Source organism: Corvus cornix, chromosome 6, assembly GCF_000738735.6.
Source record: "Corvus cornix cornix isolate S_Up_H32 chromosome 6, ASM73873v5, whole genome shotgun sequence".
Classification (NCBI taxonomy): Eukaryota; Metazoa; Chordata; class Aves; order Passeriformes; family Corvidae; genus Corvus; species Corvus cornix.
Genome location: NC_046336.1, coordinates 26,729,114 through 26,750,384, shown reverse-complemented (window position 1 = coordinate 26,750,384; position 21,271 = coordinate 26,729,114). Strand labels below are relative to the sequence as shown.

Below are 21,271 nucleotides of genomic sequence, written 5' to 3'. Positions count from 1 at the left end.
AAACTATTTCTTCCATGAAAGTAGGCTACTACCCTCCAGCCCCCTTGAATTTAACAGACCTTTATTAGAATGATTATTATTAACTTGTTGACTGCTTTTCTTCAAGTATCTTAACAATTTTCATGTCTAAATCTCATTTAATGTATCAGTGCAGAGTCTAATTACACAAGTCAGTCATAGGCAAACTTTCCAGGGGTGGTTCAGCATCTGACTGAAGTGAAATCCATGTCACCAGAAACTATATGCATCGGTCTCTTAATGCCTTTGCTGATGCTGTGTTAAGCTGACTTTCTAATGGCACGTTGAGATAGTATGGAATGATACAAGGTATAACTTCAGTTGTAAGTTCAGGTTATAAATGGTTTTCTTCAAGCAAAGAGGAGGTGCAAATAAGGAATAAATTATTGACTTTGATAGAATCTTCTGATGATAGTTCTTTTTCCAGTCGGTAAAACAAAGCTGCATTCATTTCCTTTCTGTCCTTTTTATGTAAGACATAACCTCACATCGTGTATTCCTGTGAAGTCAGGGAAAACATGCAAATGATAACAGGTTTGCCAAAGACATTCATTAACTCCTTAGCAATGAAGTTTTTAGTGATCCCTTTCTACTTTATGCACTCTTTCAACAGCTACTTGCTCTTTCCAAATTCAGGGGGAAAGGTCTTTTGCTCAACCTGATGTTATGTTGTAACTTCATAATTTGAATTCCACTGATTTCCTTTCTGCATCAATAACACATCCATTTTCTTTTACCCTCTCACTTAAGAATATTTCACTGGTTACTAATCTGTTTGCAAGGAATATGCAGAAAAAAGATGTGATCAGTTCTTGCCAGATGTCCCTATGGGTTTCATAGAACTGTATGGATTTGGTGAGAGCATATTAATCTTTGTAAAATATGCATTGGTACAAGCACAACAAGAAAAGGTGCAGTGCAAAGATAACAGAGTGCTCATGCACTCTGAATTTTCTTCAAGCAATCAATGCTGATTACTGATGCAGTATTTATATTCACAGCAAGAACTTTGCTAAATTGATGTATTATTATTCCTCTGCCATCCTAATCCTTTCTTCTGATTCAGGTTTAGCCAAATTTGACTTTTAATGTTGAAATATGCCTTTAAATGAAAAACTGCAACATTTCAGCAGAAGCAGGCTGGGAATGCAGCCACCCAGAACTGCAGTTTGGTAGCACAGAAATGAGTGGTAATCTTGGTCCTCATGGGAAAGGCTTCTTGCCAAGGAAAGGAAACAGAAAGCGTATTGTCTGGAGACCTTCCAGTTGCAGTTGTGTAAATTTGTTTCAGTTTTGTAGGAGTGATAGGGACTGTGACCCAGATTGTAAATAGGTGCCTCATGTTGGCCATAGGAGGGAAGAAGCATGGAAAAAATCATCACACCAGTGTGTGGACAGGCATCAGCCCTTAGGAAATGCCCGCAGCCCACATAAAAACCCTTCTTCTCAACACTCTGGCAGTGTAACATTCTGCTCAATCTGATTTTCTCGGCAGCTGCCTCAGAGCTGTTGGAGAAGATGTAGTGGTGAAGGCCTGGGCAGGGCCAAGGAAGCTGGGGGCAGGCAGGAGCCAGTGCCTCTGCTTTTCTGGAGCAAGGGTGGCAGCCCCAGGTGTGGTGGGGAGGGTACAAGGAACCCAGAGCAGGATGGGGACCAGGGGTGGGAGGTGCTGTCTGTGCAGAGGAAGGTAGAGGAAAGGGCTTACTTGCAAGTACAGAGCTTCAAGGTCAGGGATAATAGCCAGGAAAGCTCCTTGGCCATGCTGAGCGAAAATGAAGGAGCTGTAAACTCAGTGGGAAGTGAGAAAGCCAGAAGGGGCAACGGCAGAGGCAGAGCAATGCTGTGTGAAAGGCTCTTCAAAAAAAGGACACAGCTCCATCACGTGCTCCCCAAATGTCACATATTAGCCCTGTGATTGGCTCCGTGAGGATGCAGTGCCTGGGACCCAGCAGCACTGGGAGTGGCTTTCCTGCCCACTGCTGCACCTCAGTCTTTAGAGAGTGAGAACTTGCTGTAGAGCTGAGGAGCATTGCCTCTACTGTTTGAGTTACCTCTCTAGAGACAGGTAGCTTAATTCACTGTAAATTGAATACAGATTTGATAAATACGTGTATATCCACCCAGGCTAGAAAATTAATGAAGTTACTAGAACATTTATTGCATCCTAGACTTCTTAGTCTTTGCTGGATGTACCAATCATGATTGTTATCAAATATATATAATTGTTGCCCATATCTGTTACCCGTCCCTCAAAATGCATTTTAGACACCTATAAATGTGTTTTGCTTTCAGTCAGCCTACTAGTTTTAGGGTCCTATACATATTCACAGTATAATGAAATATTCTATCTCTCTCTGCTGAATAGTGACATATTTCAGGACTTTGGAGGAGAAGGCAGTCCTATAGAATGCAGGGTATACCTAACAATGTTAGTGTAGTTCCCCCTTGGGGTTGAGACCTTTCCACTGCAGAAGAATCACTCCTCCAGGGATTGCAGTTCAAAGACCAGTACCCAGTAATCAAGAAACCCTCTGCTTTCAAGCAGGGTTTATGTTTCTTTGTATTAAGAAAGGATTTGCACACCAGGTCTCCTGTTTATTAGTGCTTTTGTAAAAAGCAACTTGATTTTCAAGCAATGTGATTCTCTCTGAACCATTCCTCAATGAGTCTATGCTACTGACCATGTATGTAAATGAACTTCTAGAGCACATACGACATAAGCATGTCTTTTTTCCTGCCACTGTGGTATTGTATATCTTGTTCATCTTAGCAGTCTTCTACCAGTGTCTGGGTGCCAGGGTTTCCCCAGATGTCCTGCTGATATTTCCCTCACAAACATAACCTAAGCTGGAATTCTGCATAGCTTTCCTCAACTTCAGTGTAAGATCTGTGTTCACTTTTAGAGGGATTAATCACATCTAAATTTTTTCTCATATAAAACCCAAATGTGTTAATTATCTAGTCTAAGCTATGCTTTCTTTACTGCTACAGGATGGAATGGGCAAAGAAGAATAACCTTAAGAGAATAAAAATACACAAGGTAAAAGCTTTCCTTTTCTCGTGGTCCCTGTAAGACTTGCAGCTTCCAGGAAATTTACTAGAACTGCCACAAGGGTATGTACTCAGCCTGCAAAATCTCGGGGCTGTATTCAGGTAAGTCAGAGTAGGAAAGCTGGTGATTGTCAGACTGGCAAGGGGGCAGAGGGTTGCTGTATAAAACACTGTGCTCCATCTGCACTCACGAGCCAGATAAACAATGCTGGAAGTTCTTCTTGCATGCCTGAAGAAGCAAAATAAAACAGCCACTGTTTCCTAAGCAGAGGTGATCCGTAGGGCTTAGACTAGTACTATTAAGGTCCAAATCAGAAAAGGTGGTTGCAGTCAGCAATATTGCTGCGTGACTCCTTCTGTCATGCTAAGGATGCTAAGCCCAAAGTTAGCTGATTTCGTTGAACTGAAGGAACTGTTGTACTGAATTTTAGGCAATGAAAGTACAATAGGGATATGTGGCCAGGAATATAAACCTAAGAAAGCTTCACTCATTTAAAATATGTCAGATATGACCATGGTATGTCCAGTCAGTAAACTGGACTATAGTGGACTTGTATTTGGCCGAGGCATCTCAGAGAAGAATAGTACTTTTTTTCAGTGAGAATGATGCTGCTGGACAGAATGTATGCTATTCTAGGTGTATGTTTGGTAACTCCTTGATAACCAGTTAGTGTCCAGCTTACCTTACTGTTTGCTGAGGGGCTCCTTGTGCCATGGGACCTGTAGGTTCTGCAGCAGTGTCATGGATGCCCAGCACTTCACATTTGTGAAGACAAGGCCTCTCTCGGTGCCTCAGCCCAGAGGGAGCAGACAGGGAGACACCAGGTGGGTTGGTTTACACCCTTCCATCCTCTGCCAGGCTTTGCCTCACTGGGCACTGCTGACCACAGTGGGGCCTTGTGGGGCGGCTGCTGCTGCGTGGACAGAAATGGGTCAAGTGTGGCATTCATGAGGGAGGTGTGTGAGTTTATCTCCCCCGTGGGCCAGAGGTCTGCCCTCACGTCTGCTCTTCTGCACCGGCTGTGACAACCAAGGTAAATATGCACAAAAGAATCACCACTTGTAATGTTGCATGCCAAAAGCTGTGTGGGTTTGTTTTATCTCTTCAGCATGTCCAGAGGCCTGTTAATGACTTCGGTCCTACAGGTCTGGAGGAGCTGCCTTCATCAGCATTAAGTGCAAGATCCAATTTAGAATGACGTAACGCATTAACGTGCTCTCGACTTGCATCAGTGGGAAGGTTTTTCCACTTTACAACGTGTGCCCTGCCAGAAGCTTCTTGGAGATGCGTTTACCTAATGAAAACGATTTAGTGTCTGGTCTGTGTTGCCTGCTAATAAAATCTTTCATACAAAATCATGATAATAAGGTATTTTATGGCTTTCATTTATGCTAATATATGCTGTTTGATTTGCTTTATGCCATATTTTTCTAAGTATATGGAGAAAAGAAGTAAAAATAAATTCTGTCCAATTGCCATATTAAAAATGAGTGACTTAGTGGAGCATGCTGCGTTTGTCACTCAGGTTTCGCTCTAGAGCTCATGAGGAGAATCTTCTGATTCTGTGTGATTTCTGGCTTCAAAATATCTATATAGGGAAAAAAATGGAAACTAATGTCAAATAATTAACTTAATCTTATTAAATACAAAGCAAAATTTTTTCTCTGAATTATAACCCCACCTAAGAAAGATAAGAACGATTGCCATGTGCTGAACTTTGCTGACAGTAGACTTTGACCCCATTTGCTTTGCATTTACTTACACCAAAAATATAAACAGGAGATCTGGTTCTTCTCAGGGAATGCAAAACAAATTCTTACACTTCAGATGAATGACACTTGCTGAATGCTTCTTTGTATGTTCTTTCCTACAACTGATATTTTTAGTTTGATGCAGAGAAGAAACTGTTTACTTCCCTTCCTAAGTAAACAGCACGGAGCACAATTTTAATGATTTGGAGTGCAGAATGTAAGTGAAGAGCCTAACTCCCACTAGTTTCATTATGGAATGGAATTGTCTGTCATGAAAAAAAAATGCTTTTGCTTTTACTCTGCACTGCAAAAGGTAGTATTAATTTTAAAGTCTCAAATAAATATCACGTGCACTTACAAGGAAATTATCTAATGAGTGCTCATTTTACATTAAATAGCATAATGAGTGAGTAACTGTTCAGTAGTTGGGAGGAGGTAATACACTTAAGCCTTAAAAATACCATGAAAATCTAGAAAGCTGTTTTACTGCAAACAGTGCTTCAGGACAAACCAGAATTTTGTGTAGAAGTGAATTCATAGTCTGTTGAACACAGTAACCAGATTTTGCTTCCAGTTTTATTTCTTCCATCTCCCTGAATTAAGGAGGAAGCATGGATATAAGCAAAAGAAGCATTTTCTTGCAGCCCACTCATCAATGCTGCCTCATGCACTCCTTGAAGTGCAGGTACTGGCATAAACATCTACCCTTACAGTTTTAAGGATCTCATTTCATTTCCTTTTTTTCCCCACTAATTCTCTCTTTTCTCTTCTGCTTGCTCCATTCTGAGACTTCACCTTGAGTACTTCATCCAGTTCAGGGAATCCCAACAAAAGAAGCACCTGGACCTGCTGAAACAAGTCCAGAGCAGGGTCATAAAGATGATCAGAGGCTGGAGCACCTCTCCTATGAAGACGAGAAAATTGGTGTTGTTCAGCCTGGAGAACAGAAGGTTCTGGGAGGCCTTGGAGCAGCCTTCCAGTACCTAAAGGGAGCTGACAAAAAGCCTGGAGAGACTTTTTGCACAAGGGCATGTAGTGACAGGACAAGAGGGAACCACTTTAAACTGGCAGAGGACAGGTTTAGATTATATACTAGGAAGAAATTCTTTACTGTTTCTGAAGCAGTGAAGCACTGGAACAGAACGGCCACAGAAGGTGTGGATGCCCCATCCCTGGAACTGTTCAAGGCCAGGTTGGATGGGGCTTGGAGCAACTGGTTCTAGTGGAAGTTGTCCTTGCCCACTACAGCAAGTTTGGAACCTCATTATCTTTAAGGTCCCTTCCAAACCAAATCAAACCATTGTGTGATTCTATGGTCTATGAGGCCTGTGAACCAGGGGAATACACCTGCTCCCTGTGCACCAAGGCCTTCCTCCTCCACTTCTTTCTCCTCCAGTTCCTTATGGCCAAAGCCTACCTGAGCTGGTTTCCACGCCTCCTGATGAACCTTTTCTCGAGTTTCCTCAGGATGAGGGCAGTCCCACTCTCTTGACTGCTCAGATCAAGCTTAACATGGCTGTATCTGTGGCTTGACACTTAACCCATCATTTGCATCATTTGGTGGTGATGTATCGATGACAGATTGTAAGATAATACAGTCAACAGGGAGGGAAAACTCCAACATGTAAGTGCTGATAAAACATAACTGAGTTATTAGTTGACTGGTCCTTTTCCCTCCCTTCTCCTCCTTTTAAAGACATACTTGTGAATACACTCCAAGTTGTGAAACCTGTTAATGTTACCTCTTTTATTTATCTGGCTTTTTAATCTCTCAGCCTAACTCTGGTCTTTCTCTTTCTCGTTCAGAAGTGACTCTGTCATGTTAAGTAAATAGCAGCTTTCTTGACAAAGTGCAGAGCATTAGCTGCTGCTGCTAAGGCATGCTTTATTGATTGCTGTTGATTTTTACAAATTAAGTTTACTTCTACTGCTCCTGGCATTTAGTTGTAACTTAGATGTTTCATTAGTGAGGCAAAATTGAGGTTCACAAAAGCAAACCTTACAATACAGTTCTGCTTTCTACAAGTTTATTATCCAAGAGCTCCAATGGAGGAAAACTACTTTAATCAGATGCATTGAAAAAAATATAGATGCAAGAGGTTAATTATGTTGCATTGCCTTCTCAAGTAGAATTTAACTTCAGATGTTTCAGTCAATGTTGTGAGTATTGAACTGAGGCAGACTCTGGGCAGCAAGGCAAGTTGACCAATGAGTACACTAAAAAAACCAATAAGCTTGGTCTTAGCTTGGAGATCATTAAGGGAACTGAGAAATCGTTAAAGGTAGAAATGGGACCTAATGGAAGTCAATGAGAGAACAACTATGGATATTTAATGAGCAGCACTGCATCATGTTCTCATCTCTTCAGAAATAAATAATGAGATACTTGTATTTCTCTTTGAACAACAGTAAATGTAGAATGTGAAACTAGCAGGGGAAAAAGTAATCCTTTGGGTCATCCTCTCAATAAATGATTTCTGCAAGCCTTAATTAATTATCAGAGTAACTTGTGAAACAAGCTCATGTGAAACCATGGCACCATAAAATGTCTAATAGTTAGCCCCAAAACCACATCTAGATTACTGTGAAACTTTGAAAGTTCCTTACCCAGAATTATTGAAAAATTGCCAGCGTAATCTCATTCTGAACACAGGATGAATTGTGCATGAGAAGAGCTCAGAAATCCTGGCGAGCAATCTTTGTTAGAACAACACTGATGTAGCATAGTCATTAACCTTCAGGTAGTTTATTTGTAGATAGGTGTGTTACTGCTGCACTTCTGAGTGGTAACTCCTGATTATATATTTCAAAAGGAAAAGCAGAACCAACAGGTCTGCAACAGGGAGGAATGCTGGAAAAGTGAGATGAGTCATCGGCTGACCTTAAGACAGAGCTGAGCTTTTCTTAGCATTCCTGAAGCTGCCACACAGTCCTGCATCAGGTGGCACTCCCCAAAAGGGTCCCTTATCTGAGCTTTGCTGTGCCAGTGAGTCAGAGCACAGTGGTCAGTCCTGCAGGTGTGTGCTAGCCCTGGCATAAGCTGAAATATGTACATATTTACTGGGTTATTAACTGTTTATCAATATCAGGCTTGTTGCCAACAGTTCAATAATTGCTTTATCAAACTAGGAGTTTTTAAAAGAAAATACAGCTTTTTAATAGCATCACTATATATATTTTAGTATTCTTAGACCGAAGGCTTACATCCCATTAGCACAAATAACTGTTTTAAATCTTCCCAATACCTCTGTGAGGAAGTAAATTATTGCTAATTCCTGGTCAGATAACAGTTATCTTGCCTTTGATGTAGGTCCCCCCAAAATACATTTGTTTTTTTCTTGCACGAGAGCCACAGACTGCCTGAGGAGGGTGTTTTGAAGGGGCTGCTGAAGGAAGAAATGCTGTTAGTATGGTTCCAGGAAGCAATAAGCACCTTCATGAAAATAACTCAAGTCCCCATCCTTAATCCCTGTCTATCCCGTTTTATCTGATGGACTCAGCGCGGGCTGGAAGATCACAGTGTGGCTGAAAACAAAGGGAGTTAACAAGATGTGACCGGCCGATGGATAAAACAATAGGCGAAGCCCTCCACGCTGCCTAGAGCCAGGTGTGCTCCATGCCCAGGTCGCCATGTGGGTGGCGGTGGCTCTGCTGTGCTGCTCGGCGCTGGCGGGGCTGCCCCGGGCGGGCGGCTCCTGCCCCTCGCAGTGCAGCTGCTCCTTCCACAGCCTCGGCGAGGGCACCAAAGCCAGGTACGCCGGGCGCTCCGCGGGGCCGCCGCTCTCGCAGCGGGGTCGGGGGGTGTTTCTGCTCCTCTGGAAGGATGCTCGCAGAGAAAATATTGTGTCTGGACTTTGTGGCCATTATTTTTCCAGTTGCTCTGCGCTCTAGCTATATTTGCAGAGGATTAGCTTCTGAAAACACAGTAAGCTGATTTCAGAGAAAGTGTTCGGCCATCTCCTCTGTGAGAACAGAAGTGACATAATTATTGCTGATGTAACGGCAAAAAAAGAATAAAATTTAAACAACTTTTTTTTTTTTTTTTTTTTTTACCCTTTATGCTGAAAGTTCTGGTTCTAAAAGGTTTTATTTATTCTGTTCTGCTGGTTTGTTGCTAAAGTGTGATTAGATTTAATTAACATTGTGGTACCAAACCCAGCAATTTACTTAAAAACCCCTTCAGCTGGAGATTTTAGGCATAGCAATAGACTTTAGACAAGAATGAACTAAAAACAGACAGTAACAAAAAAAAAAAAAATAAAAGAAGTTCATTCTCAGATTGGAAACTTTCCATTACAAGAGAAGACCAGAAGGACATCCATCTTTGAATGCAAAACCATTGTACATACATGCCTCTGGAGGACTGTTATAAAAGAGTCCTTCTGAAGGGGTAATCACAAAGTATCTGACTTAAAAGAAAATAGAGGCCGTATTTTCATAAGGTGTGGTTCACAGCAGAGGAGGTTTTGTGATAGATACAGTATTTGCAAAATCCTTTGTAATAAACTTTCCTAGACTGAAATATTTTTTCATTACTGAAATGAAGTATTTTGGAACCCCATGAAATATCTCTACTTTCTTATCTCTTTTATGGTGCTATAGATTTAATACTAGAAACTTTCCCAGTAAGAAGAAGCATGCTAGAGACACAAGTAGCCTACAATTCTTAAAAGGGAGTGCAATAGCATGAGAGCCAATTATTGCTCCATAAATGTCACGGTTCCCAGGGGAATTTCCTCTCAGTGACTGGAAAAAGCTGTTGTGCATTTCAGTAAGATACATAATAAAGCAAATATCCATTAGTCCCTTAAGGAGCATAATGCCACCTTTTTTCTGCATTATGATTCATATTTCTCACTAGAAGGAGATTATCCCATAGATTGTTTAGTGCTCACTGACAGAGCTTAGGGACGCTATGAGAAGCATTCTGCTTTACTGCCATGATGTTTCTGTTAGTAAACATTTTGTGACATGACTACACAAAAAAAAAATAGTTTTATTGAAAGAGGATTTCTGGATTTTCCTTATTTGAGAGATTTTTATCTTCCTCAAAATCTCAACTTTCAGCAGAGGGTGGGCAAGATTTAATGCCACAATGAAAGTGTTTGGTGAGAGTAATGTACTGTTTTTTGATTATAAATTAACAATTTAACTGTAGGCTCAAATAGCATTTAAATCTGGGAAGTCTGCCTGAGCAGTTCAGCAATGTTGTATGTTTTGGTTGATAGTGGAGGAATAATTGCTTTCTGCCAAAACCAATCTGGTTTTGACAGCTTTTTAATATTCCGTTTATAGAGGCAGTGTGATAAGAAAATGTTACTTGACTGATCACATTACATTTCTTGTGGTGTCTTGTTCAGCATGTGGAGCAGAACACGCCTATCTAACCTGACACCTTTTGCAGGTGGCTTGGTCTTTTGTTAAGAACTTGCCTTCCCCTACTTGCTGATAGGCAAATTAAAATTCAGTCAGAGAGATCTGTTTTGTCTCCCTTCATTTCTCATGGCTCTCTACGATCCCAAGTCACAATTTCTTGTATGGAGGCTGCAAAAACACAGCAAAGGCTTTTCATGTTTTGACCTCTAGAGATTAGAAATAGGGAGAAATGATTAAAACACATAAATCTGCCTTGCTTTCAGTATAGCATTTTCCAAAGAGTTAATTTTCCGTGCTTTCACTCTCATGACTATGTGTGCCTGTGGTGCAGTGACTGCTACCATCTCTACACACCTTCCATAGTAAAGCAAAGCTTACTCCAGAGTATTTCCAACGAGTTGTTAGCTGGCTTTCTTATCCTCATTTCTCAAACCAGAGTTCCCATGTCATATTTAATCTGTGTAACTTCTTGCTCTCCCTCATGTCAGTAAGGCTTCTTTTTGTATGGCTTTTATAGTTCAATTTATGGATCCCTTTGTTTAACTTGCACTAGAATCCTCTGTGGTGCATGAATGTTGTCACTGCTGCCTATCATAAGTACTCTAAAAAACTGAAAGCAAAAACCAACAGGAACACCAGATTCAGACACACCACTCCAGGAGAGGCAAAACACTGTGATCTCTGCAGTCAGAAGGTACAGAATTACTGCAAGTTTATGTATTTATGGTGATGATGTTCAGCAGCAACTAAGAAATGACAGTAAGTCTTGGGAAAAAAGAAAGGCAGATCAAAATCTTGCATTAAAATAAGGTTTCAAAACCTTTTCAAAATAAAAGAAAATCACATCTTTGCTTATCTGTGTCCTTCCCCACCAGGACAGTGCTGTGTAATGATCCAGAGATGACCCTCCCTCCTGTGAACATCCCTGTCGATACAACCAAGCTTCGGATAGAAAAGACAGCTATCCGCAGGGTGCCAGGAGAGGCTTTCCACCTGCTTCACAACCTCGAGTACCTCTGGATGCCCTATAACTCCTTGGCCAGCCTCAGTGGCATCCCCTTCAAGGGCCTTCGTCGTCTGCAGGAGCTGAGGCTGGATGGGAACAACTTAGTATCATTCCCCTGGGAAAGCCTGGCTGGCATGCCACAGCTGAGGCTTCTGGATTTACACAATAACGAACTCACCTCAATCCCTCCAGATGCTGCTCGTTATGTCAAGAATATCACATACCTGGATCTGTCTAGCAACAAGCTGATGACTCTTCCTCAGGCTCTCATTGCCACCTGGGCCAACCTCCAGGCTGTTCCCTACTTCCCCAATGATAACTCCAAGATCATCCTAGGTAAGAGAAGTGCCTGCCAATTTTCAGGGGGCACAAATGTCAAGAGTTCCTCATCTTATTGCAGCATTTTCACCCACTGTGGTTACCATAGCAAGTACACTGCTATTATATGTATACAATTTAATACCCCAAATAATGTGTGTAAATTTATTTGCATATTAACAATCTCACCTCAGGCTCATCACACCCAGCTTATTATGCCAAAAATTTGATCATTTCTTGAATCTTTGTAGCACAAAATGGGTGACTCTTGGTCAAGGCTTTTTTAGTTATTGCCACCACCATTTTGGATAGAAATACAAATATGTTTACAGCTCTTCATCATTTGTGTGCTCTTTTCTAATAACAGTGTATGGAATTGACCCATTTTAAGCAGAACTAAATAAAAGGATGGATAATTTATTATGCCCGAATTAAAGAGGAATAATGCCATGGCTGAGCATAAAATCTGGGTCAGAGCTGCCAGTTTCTCTCTTCCCAGAGCCTTGTTTAACTGTTCACACAGAATTAAACCCTAGTCTACCCAAACCCACCAAGATAGTGCTGCCTTGAAGGGCAGCTATGAAGCTCCAAGAATACCCTTTTTTGTGGCAGTTGTAGGCTCCTCAGAGGTATGGCTTTGGGGCAATTATCCATTTTTGTGTCAGGGTATTTCACAGCTGACTCTCAGCTGTAGGATGCCCAGGTGAGGTTTTGAGCACATTTCCTAGTTCAGGGGGTTACTACACGGTCTTTTAGCCATTGTTCACTGTTCAAATCCATGGCAGGCTGATGATGGCTCAGAGTTGTTGCTATCTGCCATCTTCACTTGCCATGTGCTGACCCAGCCCCACTCACTGTGTTTGGTCACTGAGGTGTGGGCATCTCCATGTACGGCCTCTGCAGCCAAGGGTGCGAGTTCAGCCACCTGCTGATAATCTCAGCAGAGGCACTGCAAGTTTCCTCTCACTCTGGCAAGTACCTGCTGCTCTTTGTTCCCTTGAAAAATTTAGGGAGGTAATGTTTTTAAAACCAGATTGCAGTGGAAAGAGAAAGAAGACTTTAAAAAGATACAAAATGCCACCTACAAAGCTTTTAGTGTCCTTAGCAGATGTTGCTGAAGGTTTCACTAGCATCAGGAGAGAAAGGAGCAGGTGTTTCATTATCCCATTTTGCCAGACATAGTAACAAGTTCTTTAAGCCAAAACTGGCAGTTTGGGATTGCCCATTTCATTCGTGGCAAGACTGCCTAGATCTTACTTTTCCCTTTTTATTTTTAGAGTCAAGTTACACGTAAAAACGTTATTCCATCCAATATAGATTAGGAGACCATTTTATCAAGAAGAACAGATCATGCCTTGATGCACGTGGCCAAACTGAGTAGTATCCAGCTGTGCACAGGTTGATTGTGTCAGGATCCTAAAAAATTCATGTAGGCATACGAATATAATGCTAAAATTAACTCAGTAATGTATAGACACAACAGCTTCTAGGTCCTATCCTGTGGACACCCATAGGAACCAGGTAGATAAAATGCATGTCTCTCAAAGGAGCAAGTTGGGAAACACAGCTGCGTGTTTCTGCTTCACTCTGCTCATGACTGTTTCTCATGGAGGCATAAAAAATCATGAATAATAAAAAGAGTCAGCCCAATCCATTCCTTTGTCTGCAATGCATCACTGTGACTCCTCTTCAGAGCCCCTGCTTGCAAACTCCTTCAAGAAGAAGTAATTCTCTGCTGAGTTGCTGGCTAATAGTCTGTGCCGAGGGTGCAAGCTTTTCCATGTGAGAACTGCCCATGTGAGCCCACAGAACTGTGCTGTGCAGGGCAGCAAAGGCCTCACTGGGGCTTTGTGGGTGCTGCAGCTTCAGCTGGAGCTGGGGCACCTGCCAGGAATCTGGGATCATTGGTTATCTAGTGCATGAACTAGAAGTGAGCTGCTAGCAAAAATGCCATAAAACAACAAAGCCAAGCTGAACGTTCATTATTTACTTAGTCCCCTTCACTTTAACATATTAATTGATAAGAATTGACCTCCTGCCAAGACTCATCATTTTCAGATCCTCTTCTAAGCCCAGGGAAGAAGATATGGAATGCACTCAGAAGAAATTTTTCAGCAGCATCTTTAAAACAGTTTGAGGGAATATTAGTACTCTTCACTTTCAGGCAGGTGCCAGCCCCAAGGCACGTCCTTGGGCTGTGCATGGAACAGAGCAGGCAAAGCCCCCTTGGAGGGAGCAAGCTCACTCCTGTGGCAGGCAGGAGGCCTGGGAGCCATGTTCCTGGCTTAGGCTTCAAATGTGTGCCTGGGGTTAGATGGCATTAATATCCCTAGTGCCAGTTCTGCTAGCTAAAATCATTAGAGACCACAACCTGTCCACAGCACAGCTGGATGCGAACACTCGTAAGTAGGATGACACAGATTTAATCAGAATACAGCAACTTCTGTTCATGGGTATGCATTACTCTAGTTCCAAGTTTGCTTTTTCAGTACTATCTTCACAGATCTATTTTTAATAATGTCTAATTTTTTCAGAATTGGAATTCAATAGGTGCAAACTGGGAGAGTAGAATAAAGAAGAAGAGAAACATTCCAAGACTCTTGAACAGGAGTGTGTTTTTCAATATACCTTGTTCTGTGTGTATAGCCTTAATATAGTTATGGTCTATGTCTTTTTATATACATAACAGGCATACTCTTCAGTTTAATTCTTAAAACAGTTCTTTCATTTTATCCAGCATAAATTAGCATTTCAGGAAAAACAATTGATTACCAAAACAATGAAAATAACTTAGAATAACAGGGCTGGAAGAGAACTATGGCAGGCAAGTAAAATCAGCTACAGCTATTGCAGGTGTGAAAGTGGCATGACAATCTGGCTAATATTTTAAGAATGCCCAGTGAGAATAATTTTCTGGCATGTCTAAGAAAGGGAGTTTATAGTCTCCTCATGCCAAAAGAATGCACACCCCTTCTCCCATGAGTACTTGTTTTTTCATCCTGGAACTAAATGTGTTTATAATAACAACTTGTTTTGGTTCTTTATATGCACGAATCACAATGTTTTCATGACATTAATAATCCTGCTTTGAACTTGAAAGAATATTATTTCAGATCCAGATTTTGAGATACTTTAGCAAGCCGTATTTATTCCATTTTGGCAACTGTGGGATCCATCAGGCTCAGCCAACAGTAGTGGGGGGGGAAAACCCCCACCCCACATATTCCTGTACAGACAGCTCTTGCAGAGCAGACTGGGAGCCTATCACACTTTGTCTTGCTGAAAAACAGAAACAAAAGGTGCTGTTGGAGTGACTTAGTGCCCCGATTTCTTTTTGACAGGCTTGCAAGACAATCCTTGGGTGTGTGACTGCAGTCTGTATGAAATGGTCCATTTCCTAAATTTCCAGTCTCCTAACATAGCCTTCATTGAGCCCAGGCTGAAATGCTTCACCCCCCGGAGCCTCGCAGGAGTCTTCTTCAGCCAGGTGGAGCTGAGGAAGTGTCAGAGCCCCGTTGTGCACACGTCTGTAGCCAAGGTGAAGACCATCCTGGGCAGCACGGTGCTGCTGCGGTGCGGGACCACGGGCGTGCCCATCCCCGAGCTCAGCTGGAGGAGAGCTGATGGGGCTCAGCTGAACGGCACAGGTGGGTTTGGTTCTGCACACGTGGAATGAGTGAGGCAGACCTGTAGCAGGTGTAATCCACTTTTGCATTGTGATTTTCTATAGACTATAAAACTACTTACATGCTGATCTAAATATTATCAGATAAATGTATATTATCATGTGTAAGAAGTTGGTTTTGCTTTGTTTCATAGCAGTTGTGGTGGTGAGATAAGTCAAGGGATTTTCTGCAAATCTGTCGGAACTAAAGAAATGAAATATTTCCAACTGTAGCAATAAGCTGTTTCCAGTTACTTATTCAGTCACTGAGAAGGCTTCCCACTAAATTATTCTATATTCTATTAATCTATTCTATTGCTAATCAATTAGCAAACATCTCAGGCAGAGAGATGTCTGATGTGAATTCAGCTGGGAGTTGATCTGCTGTAGAAGCAAGAAAAGGGTGCAAACATACAACACGACTGATATTAAGACCAAAAAGCCACTAAACTGCTGAAGGATACAACACTTCAGCGGGAATGTCCCCAAGGAATCATCCCCTTCTGACAGATTGACAAGGTCTCCTGGGGAAAATGCTCTGTGGAAGAAACCCTGACCACCTGGTCTCAGCACCTCTTCTGAGCTAAACCCTCCTGTGGGGGAAGCTTTCAAACAGACACTGGTTTTGTGACTGATCATGTTTTCATTTCCATTCACAAGAATGTTTGGAGCTATAATTGCAATGTTGGTCCTTTAATGTGTGGGGAATTTAGGGAAGAAACCTTTGCTCTACTGAAGACAGTTGTCCTTAGCTTTTTGTCCTACAAGTTTTCAGTCAGGATCTGAACCTTCTTACTTCCAACCTGCCCTGAATACTCCTGCATCCTAGTCCTGCCCTGACTTTCATAGAGGATCTAAACTCAGCAGATAAATTGCAAAGTATGGAGTCTGATCTTCAAAGGGTTACAGGGCTCCTCAGTGCACAGAACAGGGAAGAGAGCAATTTTCTTTCACAGCAGTAGAACCATTTGGAATAAATGTAATTTTTTGAGATCTGGACAAGTTACTGCTCTGTTGTACACGATGTGCAGGATGTAGCAGAGCTGCTCCTCATAATGATAACGTGCACCCACCATGCTGCAAACATCCCTCATACACTTGAAAGAGCTGCCACAAAACATACAACAGGGGATGATTTCCTGAAAGCCTATGTTGAGTTTACTTTGAGATACAACTGAGAATGATGTATTTTGTGCCCCATTACATCAGATGCTAGCACCTTTCAGAAAAAAGTTGGCTGAAAAGATAGGTTATTTCTCAACAATGGCAGCTTCTGTACCAATGCTATAATGTGACTATTTGAAATGCTGGTGTTCTGAACAGAAAGGAGTGAGAAATAGCCCACAATCTGTATGTGCAGGTAATTGCCATAGGTAGACCCATGGATTTATGTTTTTTAATATACACATTCAGTAAATACTTAAACTGCAAAAGTAACTTCTGCTACCTTGATTTCGCTGCCACTGGAAGGGGTCCCAGTAGCCAAGGCTGGATCCTGACCCCAGGAGGGCTTGGGAGAAGTCTGCATCCTCTTACCTTTGCCTTTCAGATATCTCTCTGGTTTACCTTTTAGTGGGAAAGGGCTGGGACAGTGTATGCCCATCCTAAGGAGGCTGGTGAAATAATGAAGAGGGTGCTTTACCCTTCCACAAAATCCCAACTCTTCTTTTTTTTTTTTCTCTGCACCAATAGAAAAAGACAAAAAGCCCCCTAGTTTTAGCCTCCAAGTGAATCAAGTGAGCAAATCAACACTCAGCTGTGTACATATCATTTGGTGGTAAGTGATCACACCTGTGTAAAGATAAACACCTGCAATAATTAAGCAGTAGACAAGGATATTATCTTCCAACTGTTTTTCCATATACTCTAGGTCAGTCCATGTGTGTTTATTACAATAAAATCTTCACTGTTTGTATTTTCTTTGCCTCCAAGGTCTGCATCTAATGCTCCAATAGATCATGTTACTGCCTGCTCCTTCCACTCTTTTAAGTATTGTACCTACGTAAGAATTTTCAAGCTTTTATTTTTAATGGAAGATCCTTTCCTGTTTTATTTTCAAGCTGTATATCCATTTGGAGGAAATAGTATCAAATATTTCACGTTCATTTGGAAGCAGTTTAAATCCTGACATAATCTAATTATAGTGTTACTGTCCTTTTCTTAGATTCACTTTGATTTTGTAATGTTCTTGGTGGCAAGCAGAAATGATGACTCTTTATCATATACTTTATTGAGCAGATATTTGGTGATGGAGTCTTAATATTTTACAAACATGGTATTAATTCCATTTATTATTGCCTATTTATTTAACATTTCTCCTGCCTTGCAGTTCACCAAGAGATTTCCAGTGATGGGATGAGCTGGTCTATCCTGGGCCTGCCTGTAGTCTCTTACCTTGACTCTGGAGAGTACATCTGTAAAGCAAAGAATTTCCTGGGGGCAACAGAGGCGTTCATCTCACTCATCATCACAGACTCAGAAAGCACGGATGACCCTACCTCTAATGGCAAAGGCACGTGGAATGGGAAGGCGAGTGGGATGCAGGCAGCTGCCTACAATGACGAACTGGTGGCAAGGTACATCATCACCACCTCCACTGTGCCCACCCTGGGGGCTGGAGTGGGCACTGGAGACGGGCTTCTCCTCCCGGACATGGCACAAGACAGCAATCCCCAGAATCTGCTGGTGAGCCCCACCATGGGCCAGCAGGAGCCAGAGAGGATGGTGAGGTCTGTCAGGGTGATAGGGGACACCGACCAGGGCATCACCCTGGCCTGGAAGGCACCTATGGCAAAGAACACCACGGTGTTCAGTGTCCTTTATGCTGTCTTTGGAGAGAGGGACATGCGGCGGATCAACGTGGAGCCAGGGAAGACCAAGGTCACTGTCTATGGGCTGCTTCCAAAGACCAAATACATCGTGTGTGTCTGTGTGAAAGGGCTGATCCCCAGGAAGGAGCAGTGCATCATATTTTCCACAGATGAAGTCTTCAGTGCGGGAGGGACGCAGAAGCTCATCAATGTGGTTGTCATCAGCGTGGCCTGTGTCATTGCTGTTCCTCTGACACTGGTGGTCTGCTGTGGAGCACTGAAACGGCGCTGCAAAAAATGCTTTGTGCGAAAACCCAAGGAAATTCAGGAATCCTACGTCACCTTTGAAAGCCTGTCTCCTGGGGCCAAGGCAAAAGGCGTGGAAGGAGAATACTTGACCAGGCACACCCCCGACGAGTCGAACAGGCTGCTGTCTGCCCGCTCCAGCGTGGACTCAGAAGCCATACCAAAGATTGAGGGACAGCCTAATGAATACTTCTGCTGACAGTACCGAGGCTGACTGCCAGCTCACCCAGTGGAAAACACGTGGCTGTATCTGTGGCTCTGTGACTCTGCTCCAGCACTGCAGGCCACCCCGTCCATGCTTCTGTCTCTGACTTGTTCTGGAACAGGATGCAAGAGGGTAGATGGTGCCCAAGCTTTACAGAAACATGTTGCTCACACCACTTGGGGTTTGCTGCTTTGTACCCAGTCAAAGCTTCTGTGATAATGGCCTCATTCTCCTGGACCACTTCTTTTTTGGTTTTTTTTCCTGTAAAATGAAGTGTGCACACTGTGTGTGAGGACATTAAGCAGCATTTCTGAGTGTGCTCTGCTTGGTGTTGTTTAGGACCTGCTCTGAAATATGCAAAGTACATTATTCTCAGCTCTTTTTATGGTTTTTTTGGTTGACAAATGGGAGGGTTTAGTAATTTTGATACAAATATCTGAGAAGGTGAATATTGAGAGTCTCACCTTTTACATCCCCCAGGTTTGCATGAAATGTGCAGCTTGATGCTTAATAAATCACTAAATACAGATGTGCAGAAACCCTTTCTAATATGTCCAACATAATCACAACTCTGAATTCAGAGAAATGTGCAAAGGAGATAGAAATCAAGAACCAAAACCCAATCCGCTCCTAAGAATGTGTAATAGAGAACATTTTCTGATTGCATTTTGGTCCTAAATTCTATTCTTAAAATAGTATTGAACAAGAGCAAAGGTCTTTAAATATCAGTCCTAGCTGGCATTTTGTACTGTAGTTTGTAGAGTATGTTTTATACTAGCTGTGCTAGATAAAAATCATACAATAGCCTACTTTGCACATGGTGTGTGGTGGTGTAATGCTTTGTAACCATACTGGACAACCTACATTACAGTTTTGTAAAAATCTCCCAAACCAGCCCTGTCATTGCTGCCTGTGCTCCTGGCAAAACTGATGGTGAAGACCCACACCATCAGCCAGGCACTTGTGACTTGGTCACAGAAAGGAGTTGCTCTGTGCAGAGCAGCAGAAAGTGGTGTCTGACCACTGGCCATGCACACATCAGCCATTCCTGATTATGGTCTCAGTGGTGGCAGTGGCTCAGTACAGACTTTTGGGTTTCAAACATTTTACAAGTTCAAGCACCCTGGAAAAAACCTGTCTAATATTAATCTAAATGTCATTTAAGTTCTGCAGCTTCACTGGAATTTGGATCTGAGTGCTTATCACAAAGTAATTCCCAGACGTGTAATTTTCCACTCAAGTCCTCATGTAGTAGTAAATAACATTTTTCTCTTTGTAATAAACATTATTAATGAAGAAAATTATATATATTCTGCCAAATGTTGAATGGGAAAGATCCAGCCAAGTTGAAATGGTAATGGATAAAGCTTGCTGAATTGTTCTGAAATGTGTGTTTGTAAATTTATTGGAAAGACTTCCACTCACATTCTGGATGTGTATGTACAGTGTGGGTTAAGAAAATTCACTGGTTGGAATGGAGCTCTGTATGGGTTCTGCAAGTCTTCCTTGTACAGCAGGGTTTCAGTTATGTCAGATTACTTGGCCTGATGGAAAAAGCAAGTCATCTGATCTCAACATAAATACCAGCAACAGGGGGTACATCACAATAGCTTCTGAAAGCACTCCCTGTATTCCTTACATTAATGATAAGGAAATTCTCTTGTATTGGGAGAATTTGTCAATCCCTGAATTATCCCCCATAATTCATGCTACTGCTATCACTGGACTGTGTAGATTTTTAGGTTTACAAATAAAGTTTTGTAAAATTATGTATTTTAATGTCACAAATTAACTCATGAAACATGTGGTACATAATACATCTGTTCCTTATTTATAAAGTTCATTTGTCCCAGCCTGATTACTAGAGTCAGGAAAAAACTGTCCTTCCCATAGCAGTTTTTGTGCTGAGTTGCAAGGATTGCTGTATGTAAGCCTGGGTCCTGCCTACATGTGCAGCAGGAACACTGGGCTGTGCAGAACTCAGCCTGCCATGGCCCTGGATGGATAAGCTCCTAAGAACCAAGGCTGTCCTGACGTTTTCCTGTGGTGAACGGAGGGCACCTACTGCTCGAGGACTTTCCTGTAAGTCATGTCTGCAGGAGCTGACTGGGAACCAGAAATAGTCACTTTTCAGCTGACTGGAGACATGAGCTGGGTGATTTGCTGCACCCAGCGCTGGTGAGGAGCAGCTCTCACCCGCTGAGACCCTCGGTCTGTGAGTTGGCTGTGGAAAAGGCACCAGCTGGGCCAGCACTGGCACTCTTTGCTTGTGAGGAGGGAAGGATGGAGGGATCATCCTGGGACATCCACTGTGAATGGGTTCAATTTTACAGACTCTACTGGGTATTTTTTGTACTTTGAATGGTAATCCCAAATAGAATAAACGTGATTCTTCTTTTCTTATTCCTGTGTCCGCTCTCACTGTCTCATAGATGAGGCATCGCAGTTTATCAGCTGCTGCTGTTCAAGAAAAGTCTTTCTCTGTGAACTGGTGGTTCATACAGGGTAGGCAATAGGTACAAACCTGTACAAGCTCTGTCTCATCTGGTGTACTTGCTAAACTGTGAGTGAAATTTCAAACCATTAAGGAAGCTGATGTGACTTCAAAGCTCTGGGTCAGATTTTCAGTGGTATCAGACATGTAAAGATAAATATCTCACTGGATTTTCTGTTTTCTTGTCATGGCAGGGCTGTTAGGCACCTAGTTTCAGCAGGGTAAGGAGAGTATTTATCCCTGCCAACAATTCCTTTCTTGGTTAAAGTCA

At 42.2% G+C, this 21,271-nt stretch overlaps 1 protein-coding gene across 1 annotated transcript; it reads left to right on the top strand.

The window, feature by feature from the left end:
* The first annotated feature begins 8,138 nt into the window (after positions 1–8,138).
* Positions 8,139–20,909, top strand: LRIT1 (leucine rich repeat, Ig-like and transmembrane domains 1). The gene is made up of 4 exons (XM_010400873.4): positions 8,139–8,573; positions 11,073–11,539; positions 14,863–15,168; positions 17,515–20,909. Exons 1-4 carry the CDS (start codon positions 8,452–8,454, stop codon positions 18,498–18,500), a joined length of 1,881 nt encoding a protein of 626 aa, XP_010399175.1. The 5' UTR covers positions 8,139–8,451; the 3' UTR covers positions 18,501–20,909.
* The last annotated feature ends 362 nt before the right edge of the window (positions 20,910–21,271 follow it).

Bases quoted from the DNA above. Each gene is read 5' to 3' on its own strand.
- LRIT1 (XM_010400873.4), top strand. From the start codon at position 8,452: ATGTGGGTGGCGGTGGCTCTGCTGTGCTGCTCGGCGCTGGCGGGGCTG. The intron at 11,540-14,862 runs GTAAGAGAAGTG...TCTTTTTGACAG, and splicing joins TAACTCCAAGATCATCCTAG to GCTTGCAAGACAATCCTTGG. The intron at 15,169-17,514 runs GTGGGTTTGGTT...CCTGCCTTGCAG, and splicing joins GGCTCAGCTGAACGGCACAG to TTCACCAAGAGATTTCCAGT.